The sequence below is a fragment of the Mesoplodon mirus genome (genome assembly GCF_964341445.2).
Source record: "Mesoplodon mirus genome assembly, chromosome: 7".
Lineage (NCBI taxonomy): Eukaryota > Metazoa > Chordata > Mammalia > Artiodactyla > Ziphiidae > Mesoplodon > Mesoplodon mirus.
Window position 1 is genome coordinate 4,511,613 of NC_138983.1, and position 18,979 is coordinate 4,530,591.

Here is an 18,979-nt window from a genome sequence, read left to right on the forward strand (position 1 = left end):
GGATCCTTCTGCCTCTCCTGCTTCCCCGGGAAGGAACTCTTTCCACAGGTCCAGACCCCAAGGGAGGAAGCCAGGACCCTGGCACCAGGCAGACCCAGCTCCAAGCTGCAGCCTCCTGGCACTCGGCAAGACACTTCTCCTATGAGCCGGAGGTTCTCACTCACAACAAGTGGGTGATGGGGTGACACTGCAACACCAGTGAAGGTCGGACGGGCTGGTCCATGGACACTCACCCCATTAGCGTTGCCCTTCTCCATCTCCAGGGGAGACTGAGTGGGAGTGCTGCCGTGGGCTCTCCTTGGGGTGCCTTGGCTGCCATGCCCCTGCACTGCTCTTCCCTCCTTCAGAGCATGCTCAGTAGTGAGGAAGGGTCATGGGCTCACACCAGGGCCACGAGTGACCCTCACCCCAGGGACACTGTGGCCTGGGCACCCACGTTGACCTCCTTGGCATCATGTGGCCACTTTTCAACTCGGCACCAGAGGGACCATCACACAGGGCTTCTGGTCAACCCCCAACAGGGTGATTCCTAATCGTTCACCCTTCGTTGCTGTGTGCGCCCTACCCCACGCCAAGCCCCCGGGGCCTCAGCTCCACAGACCCTGATGATTCAGGAAAAGATGGTTCAGGCTGAGCCAATGGTACCAATACCCCCAACTCGGAGCCTTGGGAGAAAAATCTTCTTCTCCGAGAGGTCCCAAAATGGCCAGGGGTTTGGATGCCAGGGGAACCCCGGGCCCACAGGAATGGCTGCGAGAGGCAGGGGAGCTGTGATCCGGGCGTGTCGGAGTCTCCTGACCCAGAGCCCGGTGGGAATTCCCAGCCCAGGCCGGCCCTTTGTCTAGAGGATTCTTATCAGCAAAGGCAGACGGCTCTTTTCACAGACATCTGCCAACCCTCGTCCCAGTCTGGAGCTTGGGTTTCCACGGGGAGGCGAAGGCCCGTGTCGGGAGACAGGGCCACGCCAGAGGGGCCAGGCTCTGTTTACACACAGCAGCGGTGGGCGCTGGGTCCCACGGGATCGTGTGTCTGTGTGCACAGGTGGCGGGAGGGCCGCGCTCTGCTCTTGCAGTGCCCGCCTCCCTCCCTCCCTCCTTCCTTCCTTCTTTTCTTCCAGCAGATATTTGGGTGCCTTTTCTACTCCACACCTGCGCTGTGCAACAGGATTTTAACAGTTAATAAGACTCCGTTCCAGCCCACAGGTAGCTCCCAGGCCAGAGGGAGGCTCAAACAGGCAACCGCAATGCACAACAGACTATGCGACTGGCGGAGGTACAGGGGCCGTGGGAGCCCATGGGGGCCACCTGACCCAGCCCGGGGCCAGGGGCTCCTGGGAGGGTCACCTGTAGGGCCCAATAGCATCCTGGTCACTGCCTTTCCAGAGATGGAGTTACAGCCAGAATTGCTCTAGAAGCACTGTGGCCTGGCGGGCCCTGGGTCTTTGCACCCAGGCCTGGGGATTGACTGCAGTTACCCTTGGATATCCCCAAACATCCCAAACTATTTGACCCCAGAACAATTTTCATCCTCGGCCAACATTTCACAGAACACATTTTTGGAAAGAAAAGCCTCCCTTGTTGTCTCACCATGAAAATCACCGCTGTGAAAATCAGACAGTGAGATGAGAAAACAATGTTAAAGGGGGCAAAACAAAAGGTGCTCCTGAAGGCAGGTGACTGATGGCGTCTAATTCTGCTCCTTCCCAGTACATGACCAATGCCGTGGTAAAGGGATCTTGAAGACGTAAACACACAAAGATGCAGAGAATGGAAAAGGTACTGCAGCAACTATATTTTAGAGGGAAGACAGGAGACTAGGGGGTGAACACTGACTTAGCAGAATGACTTTTAAAAGCTGGATCCCATGGGTGGCCCCTGGGAAAGTCAAGGGGTTGGGGAAGAGCTGATTTCCACAGCAGAATCCTCCCAGAATCCCCTCTGGAACTGGGATGAAGAGGCTGCCATGATGAAGAGGACTAGGTGAGATGTTCTGAGATACAGTTGGAGCCCCAGACCCCTCCCACAAGTGGGAGGACACCACCACCCCCAATCCTAGAAGAAGAATTTTATTTTCTGGGCAGATTAATACAGAGGCTTCCAGGCTAGGGGATGCCAGCCCAGTGGAGGGCCTTGATTACATTGCCAAGACCAGGGAGGCAGGTTGAATGACCCTTTGCATCCTCCCCCTTCACCAACTAGGTTCCAGAACACCAGCAATCAGACCTCGCCCCTCAGTGAGACCTAATCCAGCCCAAGAGGAAGGGTCTAAGGGTTCTGATATCAGGGGATCCTCAAAAACCACAGTGAAGCTTATGGGGCTTCAAGAGTGGTCAACCTCCACTCTTGAACTTTCAATGAGTTCTGTGCCCACCCCCCTCCCCCAACTTAGTCATGAGTGGACAGCCAAAAGCTATCAGACATCTGCTAACAGTCTTACATGAGAGACAGACACCAAAACAACCAACAGAAAAATGCAATTCAGAGGAAACTGAGACTGTTCAAGGGAAAGAAAGCTTTCACAACTGTATCGACAACAAGAAGCTGTCCTCAACATCCTCAGAGAGGTAGAATGTCACACCCAAGAACAAGAACAGGGTGCTATCAAAAAGGACCATTCAGAGGACAAAAAGGAAAGAGCTCCCAAATTTAAAAATAAAAATCACAGCAGAAGTGATAACTCAATAAAAGAGTTTAAACATGAAGTGGAGAAAATATCCCAGGAAGTAAAATAAAAAGAGAAGAGAGGGGAGAAGAAAACGAGAGAGAGGATACGAAGGATAAAAATATAGAAGATCCAACATCCAAACAGCAGGCACTACAGAGGTTATCTGAGAGGAAGAACAGAAAACACCATCAATGAAATCATTCAAGACAGTTCCCAGCACTGAAGGGTTTTTTTTCCAGATTGAAGAGTCCCACGAAATATCCAGCATAGAAAATAAATATAGACCTGTACCATAGCACATCGTTGTGAAATTTTAGTACACTTGGGACAAAAAGAAGTTTCTACAAGCTTTGGTGGGGGGTGGGGAAACCAATTACATACAAAAGATAAGTTCTCAGAGTGGTTTCAAGATCCTCAACAGAATTTCTTGGGTGCAAGAAAACAGTGGAGCAATGCCTTCAAAATTCTGAAGGAAAATTATTTCCTATCCAAAATCTTACGGCATGATATGGTATCAATCAAGTATCATGATGGAATAAAAACCATTTCAGACATGCAAGGTCTCAAAAAAATTTGCCTACGAGTTAACAATTTCTCAAGAAGCTACTGAAAGATGTGCTACCCCAATGTGAGAAAATAAACCAAGAAGGAGACTGGAGATGGAAGAAGTAGTTCATCCACCATGGGTGAGGGGTGAAGGAGGTCCCAGGAAACCTCTGAAGGGAGATCCCAGGATAGCAGTGATGTACTGCCGGTCCAGGTGACAGCCATGTGACTCAAGATTTCTGTTGCCACTGCACCACTGTCACCCGAGGCAGATTGCTGGAGTGAGAATCTTATCCACTGGATGACCTTGACCAAATGCTAATGATGTTCCTGCTCTTTCTTCTGCCCAGCAGCCTCCATCAGTTGAGAACTTCCGTTGCATCCCCCAGAAGTGATCTACTCTGACCTATTCCTGAGAACGGGAAGTTGGCCACAGCAAGCACAGAAGCAGATGGTACAAAGCAATCCACTCTCTCTACTATCCTTCTACGGTGACCAGACACCCCGGCCGCAGTGAGCCCTGTGCCTACCCCATTCTTGAGGTCAGAAAGGATTTGGGCAAACTCGGGCCAGCAAGCAGGCTCTGACCCAGAGTTTCCCTTCAGCTTGCCATCATATTGTATATTTTCCTGGGAGCCTTCAACTCTTGGTGAAAATATTGCCTTTTCCTTCCACCATTTGGTTTGTACCTTCTACTCTATTTTTCAGAACTAAACAATGTATTATTGAGGGATTGTGGCAGCCACTGGACAGATGGTCACCACACCTGTTTCTCCTTCCTTCTGGAGGCCCACCTAGACCACACACATCGCCCAGCCTCCCTCACAGATAGGTTCAGGTACATCACTGAGCACCACCCAATGTTGTACAGCACCTCCAGGCCTGACCAGAAGTCTCCTGCTCCTTTTCTCTATTTATCCTCTGCCAGCCCAACAAAGGGCACCAAATGGAGGCTTCCCAGGTTCTGGGGGATGGTACAATCTCTGGGAGGGAGGGTCCTGGGTCCCTGCATGACCGCATGGAGCAGAGACCCACCCCCACCTGCACTGCAATCTCATAAATAAGAAATACACATTGTTTGGATTAGGCCACTGTATTTGGGGGGGGTTGGTGGTTACAGCAATTAACATACCCTGATTAATGAGGGACATTTACATAGGTGGTAAAACTGGAGAGAAAAATCTAAGAAAGATTTGTAAGAGCACCGTTTCTGACACAAAATAGGTAGGTACTTAGTCAACTTTTGCTCAGCAAATCAATGAACAAACAAGTCTGTTCTCTGAAAGGTGGTCTCTGAGTCCTGTCTGCACAGGCATGCGGCCCAGAGGGAGCGTGAAAAGTTTACAGCTGATTTGTTGGTGTGGTGGGGATGTGGGTGATATTTCTCCTGTTATTCTTAGGATAAGATTGTTCTGCAATAAACACATAGGGAATGTGGGCCCAGCCTCTCCCACGTTATATACAGCATGCGTAAAAACATCTACGCGCACAGCTCTCCAGACAGCTGTTTCTTTGCAAGCAAGAGCTCATTTCTCCTCCAAGCAGGCAGAATCTAGCCACCGGGCATCCCCCTTCCAGCAACCAGCCTTCCAAACCCACCCTCCCCTGGCCCCAACACACAAGGTCCGCAGCCCTGCCTTCCCTTAGAAAGCACCCCCTTCCAAACATCCTCTACAGCCTTCGAGGCTGAGTCCAGCTGTCCCCAGGCTGGGACTCCTCACCCCTTCTGCATCCCCCCAGGATTCTCTGCAGTGGCATTTGTCCACCCAGGACAGGGCCCAGAGGACAGCATGCCAAGGGTAAGGGGCTGGGGGCCACGGTAGTCAGACCACCTCTGCCCACAGCCCGGATGCTCACTTGCCAAAGGGGTGGGGGGCAAATTGCTTCAAGGCCCAGGGATGGTGACAGTACCTGCCCCAGTGGAGGTTTGTGAAAAGTACATGAAAGGATGCACAGAATGTTGTTAGGAAGGTGACTAGCCCCTGTGGGTCATTCAATAAGCCTTGGCCCTGACGTAGAGGCTGCATCTTTGTCCAGCTCCCGCAATGGCCCCTTAACCCCTCAAGGGCAACACCCACACCCTCCTTGCCGGTAAATGGCCCCATGGGCCATGGGAACAGACCTGCAGGCTTGTCCAGCATCCGAGGAGTCGAGATGAAGCCGTGTCTGCTGATGGAAGCTGCAAGGCTAGAGGCAGGAAGCCCTTGACACTGGCCCCTCCATCAGTCCAGCCTCTCCCAGTTGTCTGGACTAGAAGGGGCTGCAGCACAGGGACCAGCCAAAAGCCAGGCGCCAGGGCATGGCTGAAGGAATGGGGACGTGTAGCCAGAGGAGAGTGTACGCAGAAGAGCCAGTCAACCCTGAAACGGAGGCTAAGCACCTACTAGGCGCCAGGCACCATCATCAAGTGAGCAAAACAGTGACACAGGCAGGCCAACCCCTGCCCTCTGGGGCTTGCACTCCAGACAATCCATTAAATAAAAAGATGACCCAGAGAAGACAATTAATACATAAAGCAGCATCAGCTGGTACCAAGTTCTATGGCAGAAAATAAAGGCAGGTAAGCAAGGAGATAAGATGCTGGGTGGGCCGGGGGGTGGGGTGTCAGGGGAGGCTTTCTCAGCATGTGACACTCCAGCAGACACTCGCATGAGCCTTATGGGTTTCTGAGTGGTTTGCTCTCAGATCCATTGCAGTCCTGCCCGGGCACTGTAGAAACGGGACTACATTTCCCAGAGCCCTTTGCCCTAAGCTGTGCCCTTGAAATCACTCTTATTACCGCGTCCTCACGCACCTGACATCCTCATGTGCTTCTTTTCCAAACTTGACCCCTCTGGTTAAAACAATAAATCGATGGCAATGTCTCATGTCTGCCCGGTCAACAGTCTAGTTGGAGAATCTCAGATGTCCCTAAGATGCACACCAGCCCTGGAGATGGACTGTGGCCAAGGGGAAGTGGACTTATCCCTCCTCCATGAGAACCGTGGCATGACCCCCTTGAGTGCTTTCTTGAGTTGCATCTGGTGGCCCTGCCCAATCAGTACATGACTGTAGTTGTAGAGATGGGGGACAACACTGACCATCACCAGGATGGTTAACTTTATGTGTCAACTTGGCTGGACCACAGGGTGCTCGTATAATTGATCAAACATTATTCTGGATGTGTCTGGGAGGGTGTTTTTAGATGGGGATAACACGTGAGTTGGTAGACCCAATCATGGATTGTCCTACCTGTGTGGTGGGCCTCGTCCAATCAGTTGAAGACCTGACTAGAAGAAAAAGCCCAGCCTCCTCTGAGCAAGAGAGCCTTCTCCAGCAGACGGCCTTCAGGCTTCATCTGCAAAATCAGCTCTTCCTAGTTCTACGGCAGACTGTTTTCAGACTCTAACTGAACATTGGGCCTTCTGGGTCTCCAGCCTGGAAAGTTTGTATTTGCCAGACTCCATAATCATGTGAGCCAATTCCGTATAATAAATCTCTTTATATATATATACACACCCTGTTGGTTCTGTTTGTCCGGAAAACCTTGGCTAATACAATCACCAAATGTCCCAGTAATGTTTAGGTGAAGCCCCTTGTGACAAATTTCTTTTACAAATAAGTGCTAGGGAACATTTACAGTTCCTGAGGAGGGGCATATTTTCTCCAATGGCTGTGCAGATTCTAAACCTTTCATTCTTTCCCTGCTCCCTTTGGCTGCCAGAAATTTGTAGCTTGGCCAGAGCAACCACAGAGTGAGCCTGTTTCCTACCCCACCTCGTCCTTGGATTCACCTTCCTTGTTTAACGTCTATTTTCCCATGATCCTGACTTCTCGTTTTTGGTATGTGTTACTCTTCCATTGCTTGTTCTTCCTACAGAGTGCTGGGAGCTGAGGATGGATCGAAGTGTTTTCTTTCCCTCTCCGCTGGCCCCTGCCCAATCCGCTGGGAAGGAGTGGGTTGTCAGGCATGTGTTCAGGGTGGGGTGAGACCACAATCAGACAGCTGTCCACACCGCTGTGGTGAGCGTTCACCAGATACTTTGGGGGGCCCAGGGATGTGGGTGAAGACAGCCAGGGAAGTGGGGGAAGAATTCCCACGGGCATCTTGTGGAAACTGCCATTGGCTATGTTAGGATCATCCATCTGCCTGCCCGTCCCCAAGATCAGCTAGAGACAGCTCACTCAATCCCAAGACCTTGGGGCTCTAAGGAAACATCCTCACCTGCCCCCAGCCCACAGCAGTTCCAGAAATGCACGAGCCCACCTCGGCCAGCTTCAAATTCCCAAAGCACAAGGCTTTGCCAAACAGATTCCAAAACGTGAGGCTACCCACCACACACATACTCCTTCCAAGGCTACCCCCATCGTTATCAATGGTGAGAAGAAATGGGTGGGAGAGGGTGGCCATTTCTCTCTGATTCTCCTGCTAATTTCTGTCTCTCTGAGGTCATGACAAGAATAGCTGACGTCCAAAGGGTTTGTTCTCCTGACAGGCAGCAAATGCTTCTTAGGAGGATGAAAATGGGGCATCGTGTTAGGCCATCGTCATGGGTCCTGGCCTCAAAGGCTTACAGGGAAGTGAAGAGAAGGCAAGCCTTAGAGAAAAGGGCAGCACAAAGGTGTTCTGTGTGTCCTGACACTTCCTGGATCTCTGTGCCGTAGGCCAGGCAGTCGGTCTATTTTACGAATGAGGAGGTTGAATGTAGCAGGTTTACTGAAAGGGTGTACCAGTTAGGATACGGACCAAGCTGCATAACTAACAGCCCCAGAACAGACAATAGCTTTGTCTCCCTCCATCCATGCCTTCACACGTGCCCAGTGACATCTCCTTCACCATCCCTTCCTGATGTTTCGAGTATGATCCCCAGAGCTTGTCAGTCATTTTCTTGTATGAGAACATAATTAAGATTCATTTTGTCATTAAGACTCATTTTGGGGGTATCAATGAGTCCAATCAAGTCCAAATCAGCTCCATGTCCTCACATCTAGTTCAACATTCTTTTACCTTGTCTCCCCCAAGCTCAGCCCTGTCCCATGACTCAGGTAGTGGGGGGGAACTGCAGTCTGTCCCTTTTCTCTCCTTTCCGTCTCCCCCTCTCTAGGAATTGGGGCCTGAAAGGAGGGGTGGGGGCAGAGGAGACATTTCTACCTGGTTGGGATGATTATAATCCAGCCCATGTGGCAAAAGCAAGATGCTGGCCCTCCGTCTGGAACCTCTGTGGGTTCTTTAGGGACCCACGTGAGTGCTGTCTGGCTGACCTCTTGTGACCTTCCAAGCCCTCCTCATCTCCTGCCCCCAAATCTCCACCCCACAGACTCTAACTTCTGGGGGTGGTCGCCTCCAGCGGGCTGCCTGCAGGAGTGGTGTCCCTAAAGGATGGCTCCAGCCTTCCACTCACTGCCTTCCTCAGTTTCCCTTGGTCCACGAGGACGTCGTCATCCCTGTTGTATTAGTCAGGGCACAGACAAAGCTGCCGTAACAAAGAGCCCCAAAATACAACAGCACACATAAGATGGACTTTCAACTCTCTTGGGACAATCTAGAGTTTGAGGGTGGTCCAAGACAGGCCAGGGGCTCCACGCTATGAGGCTGCCCAAGGAACTGGGTTCATTCCATTGCATCGCTCATCCACACCCAAGGGAATCACTTCCTTTTCAAGGGTGTCGCTGACAGCTTCATCCATCCCTTTCTTGCACGTCCTGTTGACCACAACCCAATCTCATGGCATACGTGCCACAGGAGAGCTGGGGAAGTGGCCTCTAGCTGGTGACCCTGCTCAGCTGAGCCTCAGGGGTCCTATCAGTAAGGGGGATGGGGGCAATGACTCGACCCTATGGGAAAATTCAGAGTCTCTGCCACACTTACCCATAACTAAGGGGGTCCGTGCAGGTGGCCCCACTGCCTCTCTCTTCATTCTGCCCTGGGGGCAGCTCCACCCAGCCTCCAGTCTCTGAATTTACAGCAGAGAAGCAGGTACCAGTGATTACATTCATGTGTGACCCCCAGGTCCAGGGAATCCCAGACGAGCTCTCCCAGCCTTCACCCTCCCACTACTTTCTGAGCCCCCAGCGACCCTCAGCCACGATTCCACATCACAGAAATCATCACCCCTTGCTCCCTGCAGGCGCCCCAGGCTCTGAACAGTTTTATGGGGACCTCCCAACTTTGGCTTGGCCAGAAGAGACAGAATCACCTGCAATGCCATGGCACCCACTCACCAATGACCCCCAGGGACCCATTTTCCAGCCCTGTTGAAGCTGGAGGTGGGTGATGGGGGTGACAGCTGGGGACATTCTGTTCTTCCAGTCAGACGAGACAAAGAGCCTCGCACCTCTCAAGAACACAGGGCTCTTATCACCTTGTCAGCTTCGTGGCTTCAGCCAAGAAAAGTCCCATCCGACACACTGATACACACAGCCCCGGGGACGCTTCTGGGCTTTCCTGCAATCTGACAGGGACAGGCTCTGTGCGTTGCCTCTGCTCTGAGAGCTTTGCAGAAGACAGTTGTCCTGTCCCCGTCTTGCAGACAGGAACCTGGTCCTCATGAGGGTAAAACCTGTGCCCAGATCACGTGGGGAGAGGAAAAGAAAAGGGATTCAAACCCAGGTGACCGGTGGCTCAGAACGTAGCCCTGTATGGCCACCTCCACACGGGTGGATCCGTGCAGAACTCCCTCCCGCCCCTCTGACCTCTAGTCCCTCCTGGCACCTCCAGCGCCAGGTGCTGCTGTTCTCTCCAAGGATTTCCCCACACGCCCCTCCGTCCTCCCTCCCCGTTCTTTGCCCCTGACCACTGGGCATCTCCAGAAACCCTCCGCCCCTGGCTTCTGGGGCCCAGCACTCCCCCCTCCCCCTCTTCCTCCTCCTCCTCCAATGATGATGACAAGCACATAACCCCCCATAACTGCTAACTCTGCACATACTTCCCCAGTGACCATCACAGGGTTCTCCCTGAGCCCCCGGGGCTTAGGGAAGCGACCCGAGTCCTGTCCCTGCTGTGTCTCAGACCTCCCACCCTTCCTCTCACATCATTTCCATGGTCCAGACCCCCTGACCTCTGCCCAAGCTTCGGTGCCCTCTCCATCCCCTGGACCTCCTACCCCATTAATCCGTCACCCTCATCGCTCCCAGAAACCATCCTCAAGCACAGATCCAGGATCATCACTCCCTTGAAGGCTACCTCTTGTTTGTATGCTAAAGTCCTAACTCCTAGGGAAAAGTCAAAGCCCTCACAATTTGGACCCAACCTACACTGCACTGTACATCTTCACTCCCTCTTCTACACATCCAGCACCCAGACCAGTGGATCTCAACTTGAGGAGCATGCAAATCACCTGGGGTAGCTTGTTAGCCCTATTTCTGGGGCCCACTCTCAGAGATTTAAAGCCAGCTGGTCTGGGGGGGTGCCAGGAATCTGCATGTGTAACCAGGTGATCTGAGCAGTCCTGAGCATCCAGCCTCCCAGCCCTTGCTCACACTCTTCCTTCGGCCTAGAACACCACCCCTCCTCTATCTGCCTGTCAGAGTAGCCCAAGTCTTACTTCCAGTGACACCTCCTCCAGGAAGCTTTCCCCAGACCCTGAGAGAGAATTAACGCCCCTTCCCTGTGTGTATCTCCATGACACTCTGCCCCGTGGTTATAGCCCTTAGGGCCGTCTGCCCGATGTGGGCATTATTCACATGTCATCTATTTTCCCCACTCAACCAAGAGCCGCTGAGGCAAGGACCACCTCATCCATCTATCCCGCCGTGTGCCGAGCCCGTGCAGGTGCTAATCCCTGTGGTGGGTGTGAGCGAGTGAAAGAGAGTCTCCAGCGGCCCGAGGCTCCAGGCATTGCTGAGGGCTCCTGGCCCTCCCTGCCATACCAAACTGCTGGGGATCCCTTGGCAGACACATCTGGCTTAAAAAGGAAATACACTGTTTCATGACTTAACTCTTTTTATTTTTAGAACCAGTGATTCATCTCCACCACAGGGGCTCCGCAGGCTGCTCTCGGGGGAGTGGGTTGAGGCCAAGTGGCTGCTCTCAGACCAAGCCAGCCGGGTAGGGGGCCAGGGGCTGGGCTGCTCTGCCTGCACCCGGGGGCCGATGCCTGGCCGAGTGGTGAGCTGGTCACTCCCACCCACCTGCTCCCCCAGAACAGAGCGTCTCAGGATGCCCGGGATGCACCTGCAAAAGAGGCAGCTGGGCAGAGGGTGGCACCTGTCATGTCCCGCCTGGGGGGCATGAGGCGGGGATGGAGGAGTTGTTTCTTGAGGTCTCAGCACCCTGTCCTGCTCCCCACACACACAGACTGGTTGCAGGGGGCTGCCCTGGTGCTCCTGCACCAACCTAGCTGTGTCCTCCTAACCCTCCTCCTCCGGGGGAAGAACCTGGTGTCCACCCCGCCGCCCGTCTCCTCCATCTCTGGCGTCGGAAGAAATACCTGCTCCCTGGCTGCGCAGCCTTTTGGTAGGGAGGTAGGGAGGGCAGTTCTAGAGATGCCGTTGGTTCACAGACGGAGAGACCACACCCCCTTTGCCCTGTTTCCCGCCCCCCTCCAGGTGCCCCTTCCCTACTCACCCCACTCTAAACACACAAGGCAACATCTGCTCCCTAAACGCCCCCCAGACCCTCATCCCTTGGCACCCCCCTTGCTTCACTTTTCCAAGATGTGTAACCCAGTCTTTTCTTCATTTGTTTCTTAACAAATACGTGGTCCTTAGAGAAAAAAATAGAAAATTCACCAAAACTGGTGCAGGACAATAGGAAGTGTGTGAGGAACGTGTTGCCAGTTGTGGCGAAAGAGGGGGTGACGGGCGGGAGAAGACATTTGTATTTGTTCACAAGCACTCAGAATAGCTCCAGACCGGACGCAAGAAACCCAGTACAGTGGATGCATTTCGGGAGGGGGTCAGATAGCTGGGGGGAGAGGTGAGGGGCAGACGCGCTTTTCACAGGAGCCCCTTCTGTACTTTTCAAGGAGGAGGGAGGAGAAGGAAGATGCAAAACCCAGGATGAGTCCTCAAGACCACCCTCACTTCTGACCCCAATTACAGGTTTGGGGGGTCCCCCGGTTCTCAGTTTCCATCATTTGTTCGAAAGATTCCAAACTCAATGAAAGCCGTTATACTCATAGTTATGGTTTATTACAGCAAAAGGGTACAGATTAAAATCAGCCGTGGACAGAGATGCATAAGGCAGAGTCCAGGAAAGGTCCATGCATGGAGCTTTGGTCATCCCTCCCCATGGAGTTAAGGATGGCGCCAGCTCTTCCCAGCAACACACTCGGAGTATCGCCAACCAGGGAGGTCCCCTGAGCCTTGGCCTGCAGAGTTTTCATTGGGCTCCATGCCTCAGACACACTGGACCACCCACAGGTCTGGTCTTCAGTCCCCAGCCCTTCCAGAGGTAGAGCAGACACTGCATGGCCCAAAGCCCCCATCCCAAGTCACATCCTTAGACTGTCTAATGTGGCCCCAGGTCCCAGGTAAACAAAGACACTCTTACCAGGCAGAACATTCCAAGGACCTGGAAATCCCTTCCCAGAAGCTGAGGGCAAAGACCAGAACTCTCTCTGGGTAGGTTAATTCTTTACTACCCAGAAGGTCTTAGAAATAGGATGACCAGCCATCCCAGTTTGCCCAAGACCTCCTGGTTTTAGCACTGAAATCCCATGTGCCCTGGAGCCCCCAGATCCCTTAGTCCTAAGACAATTAGCCACTCTGCATGTAAGCACCCCTCCACCCTCCCCCAAAAAAGGTGGTGGCTGTGTTCTATGCTGTCTTGGCTAAGCTGCCAGAGTGCACAGCTCAGGAGGCCACTCCAGAGGAGCCATCAGATTTTGTGCCGTGAAGGTTCACGTGCAGCCCCAGGTGCCACAGTGGTCATGACCTCTCTAAGCCCCAGGCCACAAGCATGGGCAGCAACATGGCAAAGGTGCCAGCTTCTCCTGAAGGTCACTGGGCCTCAAGGTAGGAAGTAAGAGAGATGGGCGTGATGGGACTTGTCCTGGAGGGTCAGGTCTGGGCTTCCTCGGCCCAGGACTCTTCCTTCCTGATGGCCAGCCTTGGGCCTCATGTGCACAATAAATCTCACCTAGGCCACCTAAGGAAATAACAGAAACAGAAAAAAGGAAATAACTTGACCACCTACAGTGGCTAACATGTTGTCATGAAGTTTGCTCCTAGATATTTTGTTCTTTACGTTGCTGTTATAAATGGGATTTTTCATGCCATCACGTCTCCTGATAAATTGCTGTATGTGTGGTTTCTGCATATGGATTCAGACCCACCCACTTTACTGAATTCTGTTATCAATTGTTTTCATTGATTTTCCTTCATTTTTCCAAGAAAGTCAGCCGTCTCACTCTAAACAATGATGCATCCTCTCCCTTCCAGTGTTCATACGTCTACTTCCTTCCTCTTTCTAATCGTGCTGGGGTGTGCTTCCAGAACAAATGCAGACAATCGTGAACATCTTCCTCCTGACTCCAGGTTTTGACAGAAAAGCTGCTTGTATTTCCCTGTTAATCATGATGTTACTTTTCCTGTTAAGAGAGAACTATTTTTTCAGGTTAAAAGCATATCAGTATATTACCTATTTCCATTTTCTTCAGAGTTTGAGATTGGATGTGAATGTTATCCAGATACCTTTGGAAATATATCAAAGGAAGTTATCAAAAACTTTTTTCTCTTTGGGGCTATTAATATGGTAAATTACACAATTGATTTTCTGATGTTCAACCATCTTTGCATTCCCGGAACACTCTCCTCTTGGTCACCGTGTTTTATCCCTTTAATATGATGCTTAATTCAATGGTTTATATCTTTTCATCAATATTCTTAAGTGACACTGGTATGTGATTTCTCTTTCTATACTACCTTTGGTGGATTTGGGCATCCGTGAATGTTTACTACATTAAAAAGAAATGGGAACTGTCCTTCTTTTATGTGCTAGAGCAGTTTAAGTCGTGTTGTATCACCTGTTCTTTTTTGGTGTGATAAGGGGTCTTCCTCTGAAACATTCTGGACCTCTATGCTTTTTTTTTTTTTAAGGAGGTAGACTTAGACAACTACTTGTTTCTCCAAGGGTAATCCATTTGTGTAGATATTACATCTCTTTTGGGGTCATTTTTTATAAATTGTGTTCCCTATGTTTTCAAATTCTCAAAACCCTTCAAATACACCAGAACCTGTTTCCTGAGAATTGAGTTTTCCATGTCTCTGTAGTTGTTTCCCCATAAGCGTTTTAATTTTGTGTGTGTTTTCTTCTCCTTTTTTCTTGATTGGGTTGGTTAATAATGTCCCTTTTATTGTTGGGTGTCTTCCCCCTCAAAAACACCACTTAAAAATGGCTAAGATGGTAAACTTTATGTTGTGTATTTTAACACAATGAGCAAGAAGAAGAAGAGAGGAGGAGGAGAAGAAGAAGAAAAGGAATGCAGAAGAAATGTTTAAAAAAAGAAAGAAAGAAAGAAATCCAGGATTTGGATACATTAGTTAATTCTATCAGTGTTAACACGTTAATTTCCTCTCTTACCTTTATTTCTGCCTCTGTTTTTCTCAGCTTTGTTCCATTGTTCTTTTTTCAATGTATTGAGTCGTATGCTTAATCCATCCATTTTTATTCATGTTTATTAATAAAGGCATTTAAGGCCATAACTTTTCCTCCAAGAATTGCTTTAGCTGCATCTCATAGGTTCTAGTATGCCATAGTTACATTATCACTTAAGACCCCTCCTCCAGGAAGCTCCCTTCTGTGTTCCTATAACACACAATCCACTCACACACCATAGCACTTTCACTACACTATGAAGGTCTGCTGCAGTGCTGTGCAATGTAAAAAAAAAAAAAAAAAAAAGTGAGCTACATATGTAATTTTAAATTTTCTAGTATCCACACTAAAATGCATTAAGAGAAACAGGTGAGATTAATTGTAATATTTTATTTAACCCAAGGTGTCCAAAATATTATCATTTCAATGTATAATCAGTAGAAAACCATTATTAATTAGATTTTACATTATTTTCTGTGCCAAGCCCTCAAAATTTGGTGTGTGTTTTACACTTATAGGACAACTTAATTTACACTGGCCACAGTCTTAGTGGTTAATAGCCTTCGTGTGCCTTGTGCAGGTCTAATACTCATTTCTAGTCTAGCTGCCCATTTCTTGCCTCCCAGACTGCAAGCTACCTAAAGAGCAGGCACTTCACTTTCAACATTGTATCCATGATGCCTCCCTCGTTGTGAGCGGCCAGTGAAGGTGCTCAGTCATAACTCAGTCATTACTGAGTTAATGACTAGCACTACCCCTCCATTTATGCATCTGAGGCTCATCACTGTCATTCACTTAGCCATCAGCTATTCACAGCCTACCTTCCACATGCTACAGTCTTTGTCCGTTGCTACCAGGTGTGAGTAAAGAAGCATCTCCATGTATCTCTAAGAAGCAATACGTCTCTTTCATCCTTAGACTGTCTTACTGGAACAAATTCTTAGGAACCCCAAGGAACCATGAGAAGTTCCACCCTCTGACTCCAGGGTGGAGCTGCCAAGGACAGGTGAACACAGCTGATATTTCTCAGTGGCAGACAAGGGCAAAGCTGGCACATAAGGATGCCACTAAAGACACACAAATACCCAAGATAGTGTCCTGGATAAAGACTGCAATGACAAAGAATGGCCAAGGAACCATGTCTCAGCATCTAGGGATGCCATGTGACATAATTCTAGTTTATGGCATATAAATGTAAGGGTTTCTGGGAAGCTTTGCCTCCCTGATATAGATATCTCTCCCTCTCCATCACCCTTTTCTTTCTCTTCCTGCCTGGAATTCACTCAAGATGGCTGGAGTAGCTGCAGTCTTCTTGTAACCATGAAGACCAAACCTTCATGCTAAAGATGGCAGAGCAGAAATATGGAGGGATCTGGGTCCTTGATGATATCATGGAGCTGCCATACCACAACCTGGGGATGTCAAATGCCAGACTTCTTGCCACATGTAAAAGAAAAATGAAAAAAAGAAAAAGAAAAACTTCTCTTGTTTAAGTCACTGTTTGTCTACGTATCTGTTACTTGCAGCTGAATACAACCTCTACCTATGTGGAACCGGGACACAGCCTCTCTTGACTCAGCCACAGTGTTTGGAGTGCCTGCACTGAGTCAGACGTGTCAGGAGGCTATAGACGGTTGACGTGTGGATGCAGAGGGCTTGTACTCTGATGAGTAATTCTGACAAAATTCTGACTAGTAATTTCCTCAGTTTCAAGTGACAGAAACCAATGTAAACTTGCTTAAGGAAAAGGAAAAAAAAATCTATTGCTCAATGTAACCGGAAAGGGGTTCAAATAACGTTGGCAGAATCCCGTCTTCTCCCATGGGTCCAGGCTGGCCACTTCCATTCCCTCTGCTGGACAACCCCAACAGGAGAGTGTGTCCCCTCCCCCGTTCCAGCAAGAGCCCCCAGATTCTAGCTCATGGACCAAAATGGTGAACCTCAAATCTACATGCCCACATGGACACGCAGGTCACACACACTCAGCAATGGGCCAGACTTGAGTGTGTCATGTGAAACTCTGACTTCTCCCTCCATCCAAGGGGCTGCTTTGCCCAGGACAGAGGGGTTTCTCAGGTCGTGGGACTTTTAGTTTTAAAACCTGGCAATACTGGGCAAACCTCCTTCCACTAGTGCATGCTCATGACAGCGAATGTGATTCCTCTTCCTTAGAGAGATCAGCAAAATCATACGTGGTCATTTTAAAGAAAATCAGATGACATTTTCCCTAAAGAGAATGAGAACACCCCCTCCCCGAACCCGGCGATCAAGAGCCCTCAGGACCCCGTGGCCAGTTGTCCTTACACAGGGGGACACGAGTGCTGCTCGGCCACTGGCTATCACAACTGCCCAGTGGTCCCTTCTGCCAGGATGCTGCAAGGCGGACGGCTCCCGGCTCAGGGGGCCCAAGTGTCTGCTCACCAACTCCAGCCCCCTAACGGCCACCTAAGAATCCAGGCTGACCCAAGTCCTTTTGGAATTCATGGTGTCACCAGGCTCCAGCCTCCCAGGAACGTCTCGAATCAGCTGATGCGTCTCAGTCCGGGGGACTTGGCCACTGGTGTTGCCAAAATCTTCCAGGTGATTTAGATCTGCTGCCAAGTCAAGAAGCATTGAGCCACCACGTGCTGCCCCTTAAGTCAGGTGTGAACCGGCTGGTGTGACAGGAGGGGGCACAGGAGGTGCCGGATTCTTGGGCACCCGTCAAGTCTCCCTGCCTGTCCATCTTCTCAGGGGTGTCTCAGCCACACACTTAAAAGCACAAAGAAACAGAGGGCCCTGGGTCCTGTGACTTCTCCATTAAATTGTCCTCCACATGTCCTGTAGTTTGCATATTTGGGGGGGATGGCTCACCCCACCCCTTACCTGACCCTCCTGATAACTTTCAGTGGGGGCTGGGGGCAGGGACTATTGCATCCATTTAAGAGATGGGGAAAGAGAATTTGCCCACGGTCAGCCAGAGCTGGACTTGAACTCAGAGTCTCATGTCTGTCTTGAGACCCTCCGAGTGGTCTGCTCTGGGAAAACCAGGGCACTGTCTGCGCTTACTTCTCCCTGCAGGAGACTGAGTCAGAGGGTGGCTTTTGGTGGCAGGGCTGGCTTTGATGTGGTCACATCTGTCCTTGCAACCCCTCCACCCAGCCCCTCTGGCTCACACCCACCTCCTCCTGCAAACACATTATAAAGCATTGGAAGCAGGGAAAGTATTAAAGCAAGACCCACTCCCAGGATCACTCACTTCAGCACAGGACACCAGACCTGGTGGAGAGACGGGCAGGGGCCCCCCATCCATCCCCCGACGGGGATGTGACCAGGACAGCCCTGGTCAGTCCAGGTGGGGCCGGTCCATCTCTGCCCCGTGGGCGGGATGCAGGGAGTGGTTCGCCTGCTCTGCTGCCCCTCCCCGTGCCCCCCCGCCGAGCCGCAGGACAGGTCGTCTCTGGGACAGCGCCCTCCTGGAGGGACGGCCCTTCGGCGCCTGGAGCTTGAGGGCCCTGGCCGGCAGAGGCCCTAGTCCTCCTTGGGTTTGCGGGGCCGCCGCCGGGCCAGCCTATAATCGATGTAGGTCCCAAGGCAGGCCCACAGAATGAAGCGTGCCAGCAGGATGATGGCCAGCACGAACATGAGCGGGTCGGGGCCCACGCTCCCCGCAGACCAGGAGGCCATGCCGCAGGCAGGCGCCCCCCAGAGCGCAGCCCCCGACTGCGTGGTCAGCGTGTGGACCCGCCGAGCACCGGCTTCCAGGTCCAGGTCTGCCAAGCGCCAGCCGTGCGGCCCGGAGCCTGGGCTGCGAGCTCAGGCCAGCCGGGGGTCTCCCACTCTAACCGAGCCCGTTCACTCTGCGCCCCAAGCCAGGGGCCTCCCTGGCGGGGGAGGACAGATCGGGGACGGCGAGCAGCCTCCTTGGAGAAGAGGCCCCGCGCCATTCATCCCGAGCGGGCGGCTCTCGGGGCCGACAAGGGCCGCATTGTCAGGGCCCAGGCGGGAGGCCCCCCCTGCCCAGCACTGACGTAATCTCCAAACGTCTCCGGCGGCAGCTGCTGGGCGAAGCTGGCCACCTTCTCCGGGTGCTTTCAGCCGCCCACGCCCGCTCTTCCGGCCCGCCAGACAATCGGGCCCTTTCTCTGCCCAATTAGCTATCACTTCTGGAGGCCGGCGCTGTCCAGCGGCTGCGGGCCCTGCAGCAGCAGCAGGCCCGTCGGGAGGGGCGGGGAGCCCGGCAGGAGGGCAGGCGGGAGCTGGGCGGATGAA

At 51.6% G+C, this 18,979-nt stretch overlaps 1 protein-coding gene across 1 annotated transcript; it reads right to left on the reverse strand.

Annotated features, from left to right (window-relative positions):
- Nucleotides 1-18,238: 18,238 nt before the first annotated feature.
- SMIM38 (small integral membrane protein 38) lies at nucleotides 18,239-18,394 on the reverse strand (the record flags this gene model as incomplete). Its single annotated transcript, XM_082627446.1, has 1 exon — nucleotides 18,239-18,394. One exon carries the CDS (start codon nucleotides 18,392-18,394, stop codon nucleotides 18,239-18,241), a length of 156 nt encoding a protein of 51 aa, XP_082483572.1.
- Between the last annotated feature and the right edge of the window lie 585 nt (nucleotides 18,395-18,979).